General features: G+C 40.7%; 1 protein-coding gene across 2 annotated transcripts in view; it reads right to left on the reverse strand.

Moving 5' to 3' along the window:
- Positions 1-20714, reverse strand: part of cdk10 (cyclin dependent kinase 10) — a 53213-nt gene that overhangs the window by 16537 nt on the left and 15962 nt on the right. Inside the window, exons 1-6 of one of the 2 annotated variants that reach the window (XM_078544550.1) lie at positions 11545-11717; positions 9384-9456; positions 5415-5486; positions 3296-3398; positions 1746-1827; positions 1215-1282 (exon numbers count right to left, since the gene is read on the reverse strand). In XM_078544550.1, the coding sequence (XP_078400676.1) occupies positions 1215-1282; positions 1746-1827; positions 3296-3398; positions 5415-5486; positions 9384-9456; positions 11545-11631 (485 nt within the window). In that variant the 5' untranslated portion in view covers positions 11632-11717. Of the gene's footprint in view, positions 1-1214; positions 1283-1745; positions 1828-3295; positions 3399-5414; positions 5487-9383; positions 9457-11544; positions 11718-20714 lie in introns of those variants that run through there. The other variant, XM_078544551.1, reaches the window with a different exon arrangement.

Raw genomic sequence — 20714 nt, forward strand, 5'->3', positions numbered from 1 at the left:
TTCTACAACTGAGCCATGCTTGAAAATGTGCTACACTGAGGACCACAATATCTGTGGAAAAGAAATTTCATAATCTATTACAGTAAACAAGGAATGCAATTAGTTCTCCAAACTGCTAACAAATGATTGACATAATCTCATGAAAATCAACATCACTTACCAAAAGAAATTCCATTGAGTTATAACATTTTTAAGTGTTCAGTATTTCTGTAAAGGATAAGCTGGCAAAGTCTAGTTTGATATGAAAAATATACGATTTTCACCCCGCCATCAAATAAATAGATGGCATACCTTAGTGTAGTGGTTATTGTCTTAGACAGCAATCTAGGAGGTAATGGGCTCAGATTCCACCAATTGTAAAAACTGTATTCAGTAAATTTAGTAATTTGTGAATCAACACTAGAAAAATAAACCTGAATACTAAAGGATTATTGAAAAGATCCAACTGGTTTATATTTATCCACAGGGAATAATCCTGCCATCTGGCCGAAACGTGACTCCAATCCCAATAAATGGTTGACTTTCTGGCCTTGCAGTTGTTAAGGTAATTAGGAATAGGCCAGTGTTGGTGATATCTGGAGATTAAATATAAGGCAAGAAAACCCTGAAAATGCTGCGAGGTTATTTTATGCTAGGTCATCAGGTACAAAGTGTTGCTGAACATTAAGGTTTGAACTTCATGCGCAAAGAACCAAGAGCAATTTTGGGTTGGAAAACTCCACATCCCAACACATAAAAGTTTGATTATATTCTAAACTTTAGGAAGCTGAACGATAAAAACAAGCCAACCCATTTGTGAAAGTTAATGAGGTAGTAATTCATTTTGTGCAGTGGTGCTAATGGGCAGTATTGAATCAGCCACCCTATATATACAACACCTGATAGTCAGTTCTACTACAGTCAATGGAATTAAATGTCAGATGCTGTGTATAATAGGTGGCCAATTCAATACTGCCTATTTAGTGCCACTGCCCAAAACAAATTTCTTGCCCAATGTGTTTAGTTTTCAAGCTACAATCCACCAATTTCCCTTTTGTGATGTATCAGGTTTTTAAAGGTTTATTGCAGCTCTTTAGTTTTCTACTCCCCAGTGTCAAAATAATATTTTAATGTATGTTGAATTGACCAAATGTTTAATATTACTGTTTTTAGCCTGTTTCCATTACTGTCTGTGTTAAAGGAAACAATAACACTTACCTTTTCAATTCTCTCACCTGTGAATAATAAAGTTTTCGTGTAGATATCGCAGTCCCTTCAATAGCTGCAGGATTATACATTTCACCTTAAGAAAAAGGGAAGGAATCCAATAGTTAATGCATTAAATTTTAGAAAGCCAAAGGAATAATGACTGAAAAGGGCAGTATAAAACTATGAGAATATAAAAGACCCAAAAGTGAGAACAAAAACAAAATACGGCAGATGTTGGAAATCTGAAATAAAAACAGAAAATGCTGGAAAAATTCAGCAGGTCTGGCAACAACTGTGGAGAGAGAAACAGAGCTAATATTTCGAATCCGTATGACTTCTTCAGAGCTCTGAAGAGTCGTATGGACTCGAAACATTAACTCTGTCTCTCTCTCCACAGATGCTGCCAGACCTGAGTTTTTCCAGCATTTTCTGTTTTTATTATATAGTGAGAATGTGGCGCTTTTATTTGGGAGTTAAATTAGCAAGCTATACTTAGAATTTTTTTTAAACAAACGACTACTATAAAAATGTTAAAAACTTAAGAGTTCTATGTTTACCTGAGCCTCTGAGAACGGTGACTGCATATTTTCCAGAAGACTGGCAAGGTCCTGTTCACAGTATCCCATTACCAGGAAAATGCTGTGAAAAAGTGAAAAATTCATCTATCACTTATCTTCACGTAGTACCTTAGTAGGAGCTTACATGATACTGCAGGCCAATGGTATAACAATACATTCTTCCTAAGGGTATTTAAAACCCTGTGCAGAGGCCTCAATTTTTTAACATCCAGGTAGATAAGGCATTACTTTGACACCAACCAAAGGATGGCACTTCTGATAATGGCATACTCTCTCAGTACTGCACTGGACTAGCATCAGCACAAACCAGGAATGATGCATTTGATGCAATAGGAAAGAAATTCAAGTCTCATCGAGCATAAACATTTTCTGGCAATAATCTGTCATTACAAAAGTATGGCCTTTTCATACATTTACTAGTTACAGTACTTGCATCTAAATGATCCTCCATTTTCCTCTTAATAGGGAAGGAAAAGTTAAAACAAGGAGTATTGTGATAATCTTGGAACTAAATACCAACGGAATAAAAGAAACATTTGTTGCAGGAAATCTGTGAGCATACATACATTTTAAAAATAAATTATCTGTTCTTTTTTGGATAATAACCATCTTGATTATGAGCACACATTAGTTGTCCATCCCATCCACTACCAAATTTGCCCTGAAAGAAGCAGCTCCCCACAGCTATGTGAATCCATTCTTTGTATATCTGGGGTCACCTATCTCCTCTTCAGGATCCTCAGTCAGTCCAAGTCCCCTCTAATTCAGTTATGTATCAGTTTCAAGAGCTGCCTCAGCCGCAGTGCCCACCCAGTGAGATACTTGATCAGTGTCTCACTGGACGTGACACTGAACTTCCTGGTAAGTGAGCTCTCAGCTGCGTTATACTGCTAAAGCAGAGGGGGGAAATCGACACATGCCAACTCAGTAACGGGTCCTGCTCACGTTATTTTGGGGACCCCTGGATAGTCTCTATAGACCCCTGAGTTGTGTGGACCCCAGTTTGAGAACCACTGGGCTAGGATAGCAAAGCAAAGTCCAGACCATTGTAGCTATAGGAGGTACAAAAAAGCAAAAAAAAAGAGACAGAGTTACAATGCGACATACACTCATGTCATAGAAAATTTTAAACTATCTTTACTTTTTAAAATATGCAATGTATATAAATAATTTCTATTGCTGGCAAGGAAAAGCTGTCTCAGGTCTCGCATTGTGAGACTGATTCTGTATGCCTCTGAGAGGGGATAGAGAGAGATTCTTAAAATATATTGATAATTAGATTTGTATTTTACAGCTACAAATTCCTCATTAAAAAAAGTTTGCCTATCCTCTTTGTTAAAGATGGTACGTTAAGTAGGGGAATCTCAAAGAGGTCACAATTACCTTTTCTATTTGTTTAAAAAGAGGAAGAGGCCACAGTCCAACATGTTAACCTGGAAACTTTCAAAGGTAACCTTTCAAACATTAGTTAAATCTTACTGGCTGCAGATGAAAAATAACATGTTTGTGTTACAAGTCAAACCACTGACCTGTCTAAGTGGTTTCCTACCACTACTTCTTTTAGCTCCACAATATTAGGATGCCGCAGTTTAAGGAGCAGATTAATCTCTCTCAAACTACTGATAGGAATTCCTGCAGATGAACAAAAGAAATACAGAAGCTAAAAATGCAGCGGATTGGATTTTATTGCAACCAATTCTATTTGCGCTTATACTTACATTATTAAATTACAACAGTGACTAGACTTCAAAGAGATTTATAAAATAAATATTGTACACAGCTCCATTTGTGCTTATACTTATTTTCTATATTTTCTTTTTCAAATTAATGGGTTGGGAGGCTTGGACAGAGCAGCTTTTAGTGCTGTTGCCTAATTGATGGATAAATGGACCAGCCGTATAAAAACCGTTGTTGCCTGGCCAAGTCGGCCTGTCCGTCTGCCCCTCTTCCGTGGCTATGTTCATGGTCAGGTAGCCCTGAAGAGGGAGCATGCGGTGTCCGCTGGCACGATCGAGGCCTTCCGTGCCTAGTGGGCACCGTGGGGTCTCGGGGGCTTAACTGACCTTTAGTCACTTTTGATTTGATGTTTGTAAGTTTTGTGTACCATCTACAAGATGCACTGCAGCAACTCACCAAGGCTCCTTCGAAAGCACGTTTCAAACCCGTGAACTCTATTACCTAGAAGGACAAGGGTAGCAGATGCATGGGAACACCACCACTTGCAAGTTCCCCTCTAAGCCACACACCATCCTGACTTGGAACTATATTGCCATTCCTTCACTGTTTCTGGGTCAAAGTCCTGGAACTCGCTTTCTACCAGCACTATGGGTGTACCTTCACTACATGGTCTGCTGAGGTTCAAGAAAGCGGTTCACCACCACTTTCTTAAGGGCAATTAGGGATGGGCAATAAATGCTGGCCTAACCAGCAAGGCTCACACCCCATGAAGAATAAAAATCGGCTGAGATTGGAACTTCAAGATCTATTAATAACAGCAACTTGAGGTTAAGGAAAACTGATTCAAATTTTATATGTGGCCTCCAAGACTACATGACACATACAGACCCACAAAGAGTAAAAGCTTGGATACTTTTACGTTAGTAAACCGTTTTAATAATTACTCTTTAATCCACATTAGCATTCGATGATGATGAGTGAACAGACATTATTAATGATAAAGCTAATGCTTAATCAAATAATAGAATAAGTGACAGCCATTTTAGCTACAAATTATCATTGAAAGGACACTACTATAATCCTTTGTGTGTTTGACATTTGTGTCATAATAGAATGTGATCTCAATTTTACTTTGATACACACTCAAATAGAGATTAGACTCTAGTAGCATTTTTACTTATTGTTTTCACAACTTAAAATAAAAATAATTATATCTATTTTAAAAATACACAAGGGTACATTGTTTTCACTTGTTCCCCCCATTTTTTTCCCTCACTGAAAATAACAAGCTGCCTTGTAGTACCAGCAGGAACATAGTGTCAACCATGGCTCAGTGGGCCAGAAGGTTTTGTGTTCAAGCCTCATTCCGGAGACTTGAGCACAAATATCTCAGCTGACACTCCGGTGCGGTACTGAAGTAGTGCTGCACTGTCAGAGAAACCATCTTTTGGAAGAGGCATTAAACTGCGGCCCCACCTGCTCTGTAGAGTGGATGTGAGAGAAGCCATGGCATTATACCAAACAAAAGTAGGGTGTTATCCCCGGTGTCCTGACCAATGTATATCCTTAATCAACATCACAAAAACAGATTACCCGGTCATTATTACTTAGCTGTTTGCTGGAGCTTATTGTGCACAAATTGGCTGCTGCATTTCCTAGAACGCAACAGTGATTATAAATCAAAACCTACATATAGTCTGGCTGTAAAGTTCTTTGGAATGTCCCGAGGTCAAGCAAGGTACTATATAAATGCAAGTCTTTCTTATTTTTCTTTTAGAGGTTACTGGAGTAACTGGTAAATTAAGCGTATTAAATAAGGTTAAAGTAATACTGATTCAAAATATGTATTTGGTGTGCAATTGGTTTCAGACATTATTGCTGAAAGGTTTAGCAAGTTTTTAAAAAATGAATTCATTTAATTACAACAAACCAAACAAGCCATTGGTTTTAACTTTGATATTTCTGACTTACCATCCCTCTCTTTATCCATGCGAACTTTCTTAAGGGCAACAATTTCATCACTTTTTGTATCATGGGCTCGATCTAAAGCAATACAAAATGTTAATGCAGAAACTACTATCTTTTAGCTTATCATTGCTATTGTAGGAGCTTGTTGTGTGCAAACTGGCTGCTGCCTTTTCTACATTACAAGTCTTGTGGATTGTGCCTTTGCAAAGAAGGTCTGGAGAGAAATGCAGTGGTTTCTGTCGAGGTTCATCCTGAGCAGTTCTGTGACAACCGGACTCTGTGCACTACGGGCTGTTCCCAGGGACACACACCGAGACAAACATCAACTGCAGCTGGAGGATCATCAACTTGGTGAAAGACGCTCTTTGGTCTGCCCGGAACTTGTTGGTCTTTGAGCGCAAAGAGTTCTCCCTGACCGAGTGTTGCAGACTAGCACATTCCAAAGTCCAGGACTACGTGCTGAGGGACGCACTAAAGCTTGGGGCAGCCGCCGCAAAGGCGCAATGGGGAAAGGTCGCTGTCTAAAACCTTTCTGCCACAGTGAACCGAGGGACTGGGAACTGTTGAGAGCCCCTCGGGCTGTACAGCTCAAAATGAATGTATGCAGGCAATACTAAGTGTATTATAATTGTACTGAAGCACCTCAGAGTGCAACATGATGTATGTTGATAACTCTAATACCTTTGTCTGAATTGACCATATTGAAATGATTGTAATATTCATTGATTGTATTGATGCACCTTGTGATACATGTGTAAAAGTTGAATCTGACTGTACTTTTGTGATGGTGATTTTGAAATGTTTGGAATGTTCTTCCAGATATTTTATGAATAAAGTATATTTTTCAAAAAAAAAAAATTACAAGTGACTATACTTCTAAAATACTTCATTGGCTGCAAAGCATTTTGAGACATTTGGTGATCGTGAAAGGCACTATATGAATAGTCACATGGTAGCACAGAACTTGAGTATTGCACTCATCAGGCACTTCACAAGAATACCAATATAAGGGGAAGGCAACAATTGGTCAATCAGGGTCAAACTGCCTGGTTTAAATTTCAAACAGTGCTTGGCAGTTAACTGTCAGTCACCATCACTGGTGCATTCTCCATGGCTATGCCACTTAGTAACCAATCAGCACTCTCTTCACATACAGTATAAATTGTTGTTTTTCCCTTATATTGATATTCTAGTGAAGTGTCCTGATGAGTGCAAGGCAAAAAGCTTAGACATGTCACCTTTTCCAGCAATACACTATATGAATGTAAATCTTGTATCTTACTTGAATTTTGTTGTTCACAGACTCACAGGAGGTAGAGTTGAGGAACTCAACAACAAACATTTCTATATTGCTTATTACAAATACAGAGACAACTCAAAATATTTACAAGCAATGGATGCCCATTGAGAGGGTAGGGTGACTGGAAGAGAATCAGGAGAGGTCAAAAACACAGTGAAGAAAGAGAGTCTAAAGAAATCCTTGAAGGCAGGCGAGGGACTGGTGAGGTGGAAATTCTGAGGGAGGGCTGAGGAAAGGCAGCTTAAGAAGCAGCCACCCATGATCAAGTGGAGGGAAAGGGGAAGGAAAGTCAGAAGACAGAAGATGTACATAGTGGCACAGGGCTGGAGAAGATTATGAAAGTAGTGCAGAGTCAAACCATGGAGGCTTTTAAAATTAAAGATGGGAATTCTGTGATCAATTCACTCAGACGTTGTCTAAGTGGCCAGTGTGGTTTGGTAGGTACAAGTGTGATGTGGATTCACGTTTTTGTCTGAGTGAGGATATGGGCTGTAGCATTCTGGGTGACTAGTAGTTTGCGAATGGAAAACGCGGAAGGTCAATTAGAAGAGAATGGAAGATGACCAACTGAATGGTGATAAAGATGTGGATTAGTTCTTCAGCAGTGAAGAAGGAGAGCTAAGGTGAAGATGAGCAAGAGTCTAAAAGTGAATGACTGCAGTCTTCATGGCAGATTGCATTTGATGGAGGAAGCTAAACTGAGGGTTGAATGATAACTCTGGGTTGAGCTTCAGATAATAGGCAAGGAGAGAAATTATGTTGAAACAAGACATGTATAACTATTTAATTAATACAAGTCAAAGAAGGTAGCTCTGTTTCTGCCAACATAAAGTTGGAGGAGGTTTTGGTTCATCTAGGTCTAAGGCTAGAGATAGTGGTAACAACTTTGGGATTAATGGTGGTAGCATAAAGCTCAGTGATATCAGCATACGTGGAAATCTGGCCCAAAGTTCTGCATAATTAACAGGAAAACAATGAAGAGGCCAAGGCCAAAACTCATGCTGTTACAGGAGAGGAAACGATTTGAAGTGATGTTATGAAGGTAGACTGTGAAGAGACATTTGAGAATCATGGAGTGGTTGACAATGTCAAAGGCAGCAGACAGGTCAGGGAGGGACAGTGAGCTGTAGTTACAGTCACACATGATGCTGGTCACTTTTACAAGAGCAGTTTTGGTGCTGTGGAAAGGGCAGAAGCCTTAATGAAGGATTTACTCTATTGTTCATACCTCGTAACAACAATGAATATTCCCAGCATAGATATAATGCAAGTCAAGTATATAAATCTCCAGCAATGTGCTTAATTCCAACTTTAGAACACTTTCAACAGTATGAACAAATTGATTAACATAGTAACCATCCTTATGAACTTTTAGCCGTTTTTGCCAATCATTTATTTTAACTAAGGTTAAAATGCTGACTAGAAATGCTACACATTTGAATGACACTACCATTTTAGTTCCAATTTTGTTCAAATGTGACAAAAATTGTTTCTATCAAAACTACTGATTTGAATTTTTATTTGTAAAAGCAGTACACACATAGTTAAGACCAATTATTGCTAGCTGTTTCCTACAAACTGGAGAGAGTTTACAGCACGACCTGATGAATATTTATATATCATGGCAAGGCAGAGACACATATACTTCCACAGCCTTGTCCAGGTGACCCGAGAGAAGGAGCATGTGATGTCCACTGCTACAGTGGAGGGCTTCAGCGACCGGTGAGTGCCACAGGGAGTGGAGAGCACAGTGAATAGTGCAGATAATATTTAATTCAGAAGTTTTCTTTGTATTTGCTAAGTTTTTTTTATTGGTTTTAGCCCTTTGAAAAGGGGATGCTTTTGTTGATTTTTCGTTCGATGACATTGGTGCAACCCAAAGTCCCCTTATAGTTTAATTAAGAAAAGGCATATATTTCTGGAATTGCTTAGTGTGCTTGGTCTAGTTGTGGTCCCACGACAATGGTAGTGGACAGGTTGCCAGAATGAGTGTCAATGAGGAAATAAATATATAGCAAGAAAGAATAGCAATTATATGTAACACAAGTTAAATAATTGATAAGATAGAGTTAGCTGGATCTTGTTATCCTAAAGGTAAGTGAGCTTGTTAGTAAAGTTATAATTTAAGCTATTGTGAAACTAAAAATGTAATTAGGTTGTCCTCTTAACCTTTGCTATAATCAGGTAATGCAGGGACGTGCAAATTATCATAGTCATGCAAGGGAAATGTATAAAAAGTGTCCAACTGAAATTACTGTTTTGATTGGTAATGGTTCGATCGACCAAAAATACTAAGCTCAGAATTGTAATGCACTTGAATCCCCAATCATCAAGTGCAGCCGTAAGCAATATTCCCTACTCTGTGCAGCCATAACCCTAAAGATCCCGCACAGGCCACGCACAATTCGGTCTCTCTAAATGACTGCACGTGCATGACCCCTTAGAGGGGCGTGCGCTTAAACAAATCGCCCATGTCCCCAAAACTTTGAAGGAATGACAGTCATATTATTTTCCTATGCATATACTTAAATACCACTGTAAACCTAATACATCTATGAACATTTGACCTCAACATTTCAAGAACTATACCAATTCTGAGGAACAGATAAAACATTTAATTATAAATAAAAACCATCCCTGGAGACAATTATAAAATGTTAAATTGGACTTACACACAATACCATAGGTTCCTTCACCAATGCGATTTAATTTTACAAATTCTTTCACACTTCTGCCTCTTCCCAACTGCAATAAAAAAGTCAACAATTAATTTCACACAACGCGTTTCAGTACAGGGATTTGTATTATGGCTGGAAGTAACTTCTTCCATCTTAAAAGATGCTTCCAGCAGCAAACAGATAAATTTAACCACATGAAGCAAGAGCTATTCAGGTATCTCAAATTGATCAACTCATCTAGAAGCTATTGATGGCTTCTCATTTCTACACTGAAATATTCCACAAAATGTCTAAGTGTGATCTAGGCCACTAAACAATAATGGAGGAAAATTTGAGAAGATATTATAACTGCCATTTGTAGCAAAATATATGGGTGCTAAACTGGATACTGAATGTAAAGCTTAAGCCTCGCAAATTCCACTCCTCCCTATTGGGTGAATATTGGAAAAGATACAAACAACCTGCACGCTCCTACATACTTTTTGTTCCGGCCCCAGATCAAGCGTGGTCAGCATGGATTTGTTAGGGAAGGTCATGAATGACTAACGATTGAACTCTTTGAGGAAGTAACAAGTCGGGTTGATGAGGGTATTACAGTTGATGTGGTATACATGGTTTTTAGCAAGACTTGACAAGCTGCCACTTGGCAGACTGGTTCAAAAAAAAATTTTAAAACATGGGATCCAGGGGATTGTAACAAGCTAGGTCCAAAATTGATTCAGCGTCAGGAAACAGAGGGTAATGGTTGACGGGTGTTTTTGCGACTGGAAGGCCGTTTCCAGTGGGGTTCCGCAGGGCTCTGTACCAGGTCTCCTGATTTTTGTGCTGAATACTAACGATCTGGACGTAAATGTTGGGGGAATGATCAATAAGTCTGCAGACAACATAAAAACTTTCCACGTAGTTGATAGCGAAGAGCTGTAAACTGCAGGAAGATATCAATGGACTGGTCAGTAGGTAGAAAAGTGGCAAATGGAGTTCAACCCAGAGAAGTGTGAGGTGATGTATTTGGGGAGGTCAAACAAGGCAAAGGATTACACAATTAATGGGAGGATACTGAGGTGTAGGGGAATGAGGGACCTTGAAGTGAATATCCACAGATCCCTGAAGAACAGGTCACTAAGGTGGTTAAGAAGGCATATGGAGTCCTTTCCTTTATTAGTCGAGGCATAGAATATAACAGCAGGGAGGTTAGGGTGGAACTGTCTAAATCATTAGTTAGGGGGTGGTTTTAGTGAAGGGGATTTTAGTCAGGGGGTGGTTTTGGTGAAGGGGGATTTTGGTGAGGAGGTAGTTTTGGTGAAGGGGATTTTGGTGAGGGGGTGGTTTTGGTGAGGGGTTAGTTTTGGTGAAGGGGATTTTGGTGAGGGGTTAGTTTTGGGTGAAGGAGGGGATTTTGGTGAGGGGTTAGTTTCGGTGAGGGGGTGGTTTTGGGTGAAGGAGGGGATTTTGGTGAAGGAGGTAGTTTTGGTGAAGAGGATTTTGGTGAGGGGGTAGTTTTGGTGAAGAGGATTTTGGTGAGGGGGTAGTTTTGGTGAGGGGTTAGTTTTGGGTGAAGGAGGGGATTTTGGTGAGGGGTGGTTTTGGGTGAAGGAGGGGATTTTGGTGAGGGGTTAGTTTTGGGTGAAGGAGGGGATTTTGGTGAGGGGTTAGTTTTGGTGAGGGGGTGGTTTTGGGTGAAGGAGGGGATTTTGGTGAAGGAGGTAGTTTTGGTGAAGAGGATTTTGGTGAGGGGGTGGTTTTGGTGAAGAGGATTTTGGTGAGGGGGTGGTTTTGGGTGAAGGAGGGGATTTTGGTGAGGGGTGGTTTGGGTGAGGGGGTAGTTTTGGTGAGGGGTTAGTTTTGGTGAGGGGTGATTTTGGTGAGGGGGTGGTTTTGGTGAGGGGTGATTTTGGTGAGGGGGTGGTTTTGGTGAGGGGGTGGGTTTGGGTGAAGGAGGGGATTTTGGTGAGGGGGTAGTTTTGGTGAGGGGTGATTTTGGTGAGGGGGTGGTTTTGGTGAGGGGGTGGGTTTGGGTGAAGGAGGGGATTTTGGTGAGGGGGGATTTTGGTGAGGGGGTGGGTTTGGGTGAAGGAGGTGGGTTTGGTGAGGGGGAGGATGGTCATTCCGCTCTGCCGGTCAGGTTTTAACCACCCCTTACAGCCAGAGGCGGTACCTTGTCCTCCGGCGGCACGGTGAAGCTCCCTTCATATTTCAGGCATTTCAATCGGATTTGATCCGGTTCCTCATTCGCATCCCCCATGATCCCGGAGCCGCTTCACCCGGATCGCTCGGCGAAACCGGTGGCCAAGTAGCTGCTTCCTCGGGGTTTAACCCACTGATGATGGCCAACCATCGCCTCCCGGAGTGAGACCAGCAACTCGGCCCCTGACAGCCCAACACACACACACACACACACAAAGTGGCTGAGGGGTGGGCGGCTGCTGCTGCTGCTGCTTAAGATTTATTCGCTGTTATGGTTGTCAATACTAGAAATACATCAATGATCTCTGTTATTTCTTTTGGTTCCCCTTAATTTGCAATTTAGATTGCATAATTCCCTTTTTTCCACGCATTTGCTATTGAATTTCATTAATTTTTTTTCTCAACGTATGCTGCACTTTAAAAATGTTTGCAAGGAACTATACTGTCTGACACAAAATGACTACTTGCATAATGAAGCTAGGAAAACAACCCCAGACTGATTAATTAAGGTCTAGTGTTTCTCTGTTAATGGGACCTTCTGAATGGTGTGCAAATAAATGGAATTTGTTTCTTTATTTAACATCTCCTTAATGTAGGAATCACCTCAGAACACTTCAGAGGCTGATGGAGAGAAGGAAAGGTTAAAAAAACATATTTAGGTATTGAAGCTGAGACAAATAGCGGTTAGGACTTTTGTATGCGACACATGTCCCACCTGGAAAGGTTTATGCAGCAAGTTTGACCATAAGTCCATCAGGCAGTGGCCTGCATGTAATGACCTTGAAGCCCTGCAGGAAGAGATGGTGGATCCTACCACATACTTCCATCAGCGGACTGTCAAAGTCATTAGCAGAATGCCTCATCAACAGAATTTTCAAACAAGCACCAAGATGCAGCTTGGCGGTGGCGAGAAGGGCCCTACCCGTCAAATCCTTCATGCACACTAGTTAGAGGGAGTGAGAGGAGCAAAAAAATTGAGACAGCCAATGTCATGTCCACAGTTCTTAATGAAAAGATCTATAGAGGGTAAGAAACCAGAGGGAGGAGTCCAGGTGAAGGGAGAACACTGGAAAGGGGTAAAAGCATCTCCAGTGCAGAGGGAAGATGACCAGCCAAAGGATTGGGCACAGAGGTGAAGACAACAGGAGTTTTTGTTTATATTCATTCATGGGATGTGGAGTTTGCTGGCTGGGCCAGCATTTATTGCCCATCCCTAGTTGCCCATGAGAAGGTGGTGGTGAGCTGCCTTCTTGATTTGCTGCAGTCCATGGGGTGTGGGTACTGTTGGAAAGGGAGTTCCAGGATTTTGAGCCAGTGACTTGGAAGGGAACTTCTAGATGGCGGTGTTCCCATCTATCTGCTGCCCTTGTCCTTCTAGATGGTAGCGGTCATGGGTTTGGAAGGTGCTGTCGAAGGAGCCTTGATGAATTCCTGCAGTAAACCTTGTAGATGGTACACACTGCTGCTACTCTGTGTCAGTGGTGGAGGGAGTGAATGTTTGTGGAAGTGGTGCCAATCAAGCGGGCTGCTTTGTCCTGGATGGTGTCAAGCTTCTTGAATGTTGTGGGTACTGCACTCATCCAGGCAAATGGGGAGTATTCCATGACACTCCTGACTTGTGCCTTGTAGATGGTGGGCAGGCTTTGGGGAGTCAGGAGGTGGGTTACTCATCACAATATTCCTAGCCTCTGACTTGCTGTTGTAGCCACAGTATTTATACGGCTAGTCCAGTTCAGTTTCTGGTCAATGTTAACCCCCATGAGGTTACAGATTGTGTTCCAGTACAGTTCTACTGCTGCTGATGGCCCATAGCGCCTCATGGATACCCAGTCTTGAGTTGCTAGATCTGTTCGAAATCTATCCCATTTAGCAGTGGTAGTACCTCTTGCTGCATTCTGTTCTCTTAGCTACAACCCTAATGCTGTCAAAGCTGCTGACAAGGGTGGTACTGTTGTCTAGCAAATCGAACTCTAAATAGCAGAGGCCACATGCCAACTCTCCAACACTTACTCCTACCTCCCTCTGCACCATGACCCCATTACCAAACCTCAAGCCATTGTCTTCAGGACTGTCACTAACCTCATCTCTGGAGATCTTTCTCTATGGCCTTCAACACCAAACAGCCTGCTTCTACCTCCTCCCCAAGATCCACAAACAGGACTGCCTTGATAGACCCAACATTTCAGCTTGTTCCTGCCCCACTGAACCGATTTCTTCTCATCTCAACTCTTACTTCCCCTTGTCCTGTCTCTTCCCACCTACATCCAGGACACTTCCAATGCTCACAGTCCCTTTAACAGTCTCTAATTTTCTGGCCCTCTTCACCACAGGTGTCTGATTTCTCTACACTTCCATCCCTCAGTAGGATAGTTTAAGGACTCCCTGCTTCTTTTTTGAAAGATGGCCCAACCAGTTCCATCCAGAGCCACCCCCCTCTACTTGGCTGAACTTGTTCTCACATTGAACAACTTCCCCTTTAACTCCACTCACTTGCCCCAACTACAATGTGTTGCCACAGGTACTCAGATGGGTCCTTCCTTTTTGTGGAATATGTAGATAATTCCTTGTTCCAATTCTACTCATATGGTGTATTATGATGCTAGTCCCACTTCAGGGCTATTCTGGGTCAGATTTACCTCCCCACTAACTCTCCTGAACTTCAACTAGAGGAAATCAAGACTCAATGACACGTAACTGGGTCCACTGAGCCTGAGCAGCCTCCACCCAAAGGAAAATAACCAGTTGAAATTATTACCTTCTGCCTAATAGGCTTATTTTTAATTAGTTTTTAGCCAGATTGTAATTTACCCAGATATTATAATGGTCCAGGTAAAACTCCTCAGTAAATATTCCCCCAACCAAAAGGGGATAGGAGTTGGGTTCCTTTAAGTTAATTTAAGTTTTAAAACAAAGAAGTTTATTATAATAAGCATGCAATTCAGTGTTTATATGAAAAGCATAAATTTGCAAAACTAGATAAATCCAGAAAGAGAAGAGATAGCTACTTCTTATTTCTAAGATGATCCAAAATATAAACTTGTGATACAGATTTAGTATTTTAAAAAGAAAAGGAGATCCATCAAATATTAAAGTAAGGTTACCTTAACCCCCGAGCAAGAGAGACTCAGTCAAACTTTCAAGAATAACTCAAAACAACATTTTGTAGAAGTTTAACAGACACCTTTATTATAATAGGTAATCCTTTCAACAAATATAGGAAAGGAATCAGGGGTACTCTATTATGAAACAAATAAACATCTTCCATGTAACCATTAATTATACAACTCCAAAAATTTACTATAAATATTGGAATAAAATTCTGGATTTGTTTTGAACCTAACAAGTCTTACACACACAGGGATTAAGGTAACCTTACTTTAATGTGGCACTGCAGAGTGCCACATATTGTAATGAAAATTTGAACTGTATTGCACTTCATATAATGCCAAATTTGAACTGTTATATAATATACTTGATGAAATGTGTAAAAGTACATTTTGAAAAAATGTGAATACATCCAAAGCTTTGGTTAAAAAGAGAAGTTTGGAGAAACTGTCAAATGAGACATGAGCCAGAAATATTTGTCGAGAATTGATATTTAAGCTAATTGGGAGATACTGACCTGGATTAGTAAACAGAACAGTCATTAGAACCCAAATTGCTTTATTACTCATGTATTTGAGGCAGAGACAATAACTTAAAATGGAATTAAATAATATTTGAGAAAAACAAAAAAAAGGTTACAGGATTACAGTAAATAATTCCAGTTCAATAAGTGGCACTTGTGCTTTTCTGTAATTTAACTTAATGTTTTGTAATTTTAACATTTCCATTTTAACATTTAAATGCAAATATTAAAAGCTATGTAACAAGTGAAAATGCTATGCTCTTTTCTAAATTCTGGAGTGTGCACCCCCAATGCATTCCAAATCAGTGCATTTCAAAAGAGTTTTGGGACATAGCTAGGATGTGACAAGGCACTGACATAAAATACTGCAGATGTTGGGAATCTGAAAAGGAAACACTTGCTCTTGTAGTCAGGCAGCATCTGTAAAGAAAAGAAAATATAATGTTTCAGGTATTTCTCTTCATCACAACCTGAGGATATTTCAGACGCACAGTTTGAGAAGCAGCAGAGCAAGGGAAAGAGGAAAGGCAAAAAACAAATGACCCCGGCTCGGACTCTGTGGCGATATGATGGCAAAATTGTCAGCGTTTGCCATTCCTACACCTCTGAAACTGACTGCAACTTCTGGAATTTGCACATGCACAGAGAATTTGGGCTACCTAACCACTAATTCTTGATGCTTAACCTTGAGATGTTGTTAACTTCATTATAGTTACGTTTATTGAGTAGTAAAACAGTTAATGCATTTCTGTTAAATAATAGATTATATGCTACTGACTGAAGTGTAACTACGCCCCTGTTGTGATTGGTTTGGCTTATGTAGCTGGTAATACACTTTTAGGTTAGGTTAGGTTATTTAAAAGGTTAAAATATAAGCTAAATTTTGACATCTTATGAACCTTGGGTATCTTAAAATATCCAACCTAATTGTCTGATGGGGAGTTGAAGTAAGAGGATTAAAGACAAATCCCTTACCCATTGATGAACATTCATTGAATTGGGCTGGAGGAAGAGAAGAGTGCAAACATTAACTGAGGCTTGGAGGAGAGAGAGTGGATAGTTGGAGGGGCACAGTATCCCATAGGGGAATACTGAGCTGCCCTGAATGGGGGGGGGGGGGGGGGGGGTTGTGTGTGTGCACGTTGGGGGGGGAGGGGGTGTGCCTGTGTGATACTTTTGAAGTATACACTGAAACCCGAAGTTTTCCTTTGTAACATCAGAATCTATAAATTCAAGAAAAAGTTTTTTTAAAAACCAGAAAACACTACTTGTAAATGTTGTGTGTATGAAACATGACCCTGAACCATCATAAATTGTGGCATACGTGGGCAAGGCATGTGCATAGTTCTACATTTATTGCCTACAGACCTAATAACTAGCATCATCCCAAAAGGACGGGTACAAACCAAAAAAAAATGTTTTCTCCAAATAGATTACTGGGAGAAAAAGGAGCTTTAGCAGAAATAATTAATCCAAGCGGCAAAAAAAGTAATTTTCAATACAATTCAAATGTTTCTTCAATGGAATAAATACAAAGGCCCTATTTGTTGCAGATTCAGAAATACTATAACATGCACTGAATAGGGTGTTACAAGCTTTATTTTTAGGGGTAAGAAGGGATAGAAGGTCTTCTCTCCTCTCAAAATAAACCCCTTTTCCTTCAACATTTGCAGTTCTTTTTCTGACATGGATTACTGTTTTTCTCCCCATCATCCTCTAATATGTTGGTTACATCTACAGTTTAAGTCAGAAGCCTATGTTTTCTTCCCCCCAAATATCACATTGCCTGTTCTTCAGTTGTCAGCTTTTTGGAGCCTTTTGTTAGCTTCATTAATTTTCCAACACGGATATGCAAGAAGGAAGAAGCGATCTTTGGTTATCAGTCAAGTTTTCTTCCCTCCAACGCCAAATTTTAGACAATAATGGGAGATGTTGGCTGCTGGTTAAATCAACCACAGGTGATGCGAACAGGGCCCCCTCCCTCCCACACCAGCTGAAAGTCTAATTATCCATTAATAGGCTGAAAGCAGGATGTATTGCCCCTCAAGAATAGCAAATCCCACCTCAGAGCTGCCGGCCAGAGGCCAGCAACTATCCACACTTTGGACAGAGGTTTGCGGAATTGGGTCAGAATTTAGGTAAATGTATGGTGGTCTCACCGTGTCCAGCTGGCAGATCACTGAGGGCACAAGTTGGTGGGGGGGGTGGGGTTTGAGAGGTCAATGGAGGGAGGGCAACCTTGACTGGGTAAAAGCTTGTGGGGTGAAATCTTGGAGGGCCCTCTGATGGGCCCAGGAGGGCCCATTATGAGGGACTACACCTTGCCCGCCAGCAGTCCACGCAAGGAAACCTGCCAGGCTGGCCGCTTCGGTGGCATGGGCCTCTCCTGTTGCTGGTTAAATCCCAGTGACAGCGGGATGATGCCCTGAGTGGGAAATAATTGCCCATTGAAGGGCATCAATTGGCCCAGTGATGGGCGGGTAGATAGCGGCCCGACCTTCAGACCTGCCGACAGGAGCCACTACTGACGAATGGCTCAAAACACTAGCTTGACTTATAATCATTTGGAGCTTTTTCTTCCATTTTAAAGAAATGCTCTGAATGCTGAGCCAACTCTTGTAAAAGTTGAAAATAATAAAAATGCATCAACAAACCTGTTCTGCTGAAGGGCCATGAGGGCTCGAAACGTTGACTGATTTCTTCTCCGCCGATGCTGCCAGACTTGCTGAGTTTTTCCAGGTAATTCTGTTTTTATTCTGTTCCATACTAGAATGTTTTAACTAACATTTGTCATACAGAGCAATTGATAACTAATTGAAATACTATATGGGTTTATACACTACTAGCTTAATGCATATATTTTGAGGACATACAGAAAAAATCAATGCTTTGTCTCAGCTAAGTACCTCCCCAAGAATGTAGTCAACGAGCATCTAAAAGAGAGACTGGTCAATGTTTTATGTGTGATTCATCATAACTAACAGACCTCCTCCTCCCCCCCACTTCAGGTACCACGCCCTAAGAGGGCATTGGCAACCATGGACTTCCACTGGATTGGTCCAGGATTATGCTTGGAAAAATAATGCAGTGGTTTGTCATTACCTTCTGTAGTATGGCTGACCAAGAAACTCTTAACACCAGCCATCAAGCATATTTAAAAAGGACTGAAAGCAAAATACTGCAGATGCTGGAAATCTGAAATAGAAACAAAAAGTGTTGGAAAAACTCAGGTCTGACAGCATCTGTGGAGAGAGAAAACAGAGTTAACGTTTCAAGTCCATATGACACTTCAGATGCTGTCAGACCTCTTAATATTGAGAGGATTTGCTGGTTGCTATCAACCTGTTTGGTTATGTTATGAATGGACCTTCCATGGCCATCACGTTCTAAAGTGGGACTTGAAGCCAGAGCTTCTGGCCCAGAGGTAGGGACACTACCACTGCGCCAGAAGACCTACTAACAGTCCACACATGATGATCTAATTGTTCAAGTTCCACCTACTCTTTTTATGTGCAAGATGCAGCCTTCACCAACTTTTAGCATACTGAACGCCTCCAGGAGTCAGTTTGATTCACAATTCCTTCAATGAATATATATGTTAAAGTTAGAGCATTTTTGAGTTGCTGCACAAATGGTGTCTGAATGAGGTGAATTACGCACACTCTGGTTTTTTTTTTTTACACTCAGCAATAGTTTGCTTAACAGCCAAGATTGAACCCCAATTAAGATCTATTAGGGGCCTCTTTATATTGCCGGTCCTACTGTCAACTCAGAACTGCCTGCTGAAATAATTGTAGCTTTTGAAATTCAGCCAAACATTCATAATGACATAATAGCTTTTGAGAAAATGTCAACAAAGACCTCCCTTGTTGAAAGAGCCCTGTTAGACCAAATTTTCCCTCCAGAGGAGGAGGGCTGATGGGGTGTGTGGTGGGATAGAGTCAAGCCCACTGACCCCAGGAGCAGGTCCAGGGCAGCAGGCAATTGCCAAAGTCAGCCAGTTAGAAGGCTTGCCTCACTTCTCTGGGACTAGGCCCAAATTGTTTTAGACACTGTTAGGCCTTCAAACCCTCACCCACCACGACCCCTCACCTCCCACCCACTCCCATGCCCTCTTATATCCCCATAACCCCTCCATGCCAACTCATGCCTCCAACCACACCATGCCCTCTCATACCCCATGCTACCTCCACACTAACTCATGCTACCAGCCCCCCATGCCCCCTCATACCCCCAAGCCACCTCAGCCACTCACCCAGTAGTCACCATGGGCAGACTTCAGGAGCCATGTGGAGATGAAAGAAAAACTAATACAGCTCTCGCTCACACACTCGATAGTGAAAAAACTCCTATTCAAGAAATCCATTCAAAGTTTTAAATCTCAAGTGGTTAATCTCTTATAAAATACAAATTTCGATTCAGACACAGAGACAACTAATATTTTAATTGCCTCTTTAAATGATCAAATTCTGAACTCTAAGCTACCTGCTGAAATAATTCTAGCTTTTAAAACTCAGCCAAGCATTCATAACCACAATGGGGAAATATCAACAAACACCTCTTTGGAAAAGGCACAACCAGATGATAATTTTTTTTCTAAGCTACACTAGATGCTCTGTCAATTAGAGTAGCCCAGCAGGTTTTTTTGACTCTCACTAACCGCTTTAGCCTGTTTATTTTAGTGTTTAAAGAGCAGGGCACTTAAAAAAAAGTTCAGATAATGACACTTAAACATTCCTTACCCACCCTCCAAGGGTGTTTACTTGTATTCCATCAATTTATAATTCCCACATTTTGGGTTAAGACCTTAGCAACAGCCAAAGTGTTGAGTTCAAACAAGTCATATTAAGTTCAAATGGCCCTGCTGAGTCAGGTTTCCAGCCTGTCTGAATCATGCCCCACCCCTTCCCATGCCAGCAAAAATTAGCTCTGTCAGAAATGGGGGCAGGACTTCCACATCAGGGTCCCATTCACCATTTTCAAAGGTCCTTTGTGAAAATTCAGCCCCTAGTGTCAAGTGCATTTTAGTGTTATTATAATGTATTAGTATTGACTAGGCTAGAATTACAACTGTACTGTGAATGAATTGCAAGACTGATCTTGTAACTGAAATGGATTCAAGTGGTATTACTAAATATATAAACCAATTTAAGCCTGAAAAAGTATCAATTGATATTGCTGTAAACCTCATACTCCAGCTGGAAGTTTTGAGGCTGTAGTTACCCAGATGAAGTAATTATTCTAAAAATTGTTAAAGATGGATAGTTCAGTGCAATTTCATTGATCAACAGCACTTCAATAGGTGGAAAGTTACAATGAATACCAAAGCTTTAGTGTCTATTCAGTACCTTTCAATTGTATAGATAATGCTCTTAGCGATTTCAGATTACACATGAACACATGAAGGTATATGCTGATTTTTGTATATCTTTATAAAGAAATGCATTTTCAAATTACTTAATTTGTTCCCACAGTTTGTAAATACAAGTTTTTAAAAAAATAACATTGACAGT

This window comes from Cetorhinus maximus, chromosome 6 (assembly GCF_964194155.1).
Source record: "Cetorhinus maximus chromosome 6, sCetMax3.hap1.1, whole genome shotgun sequence".
Taxonomy (NCBI): domain Eukaryota; kingdom Metazoa; phylum Chordata; class Chondrichthyes; order Lamniformes; family Cetorhinidae; genus Cetorhinus; species Cetorhinus maximus.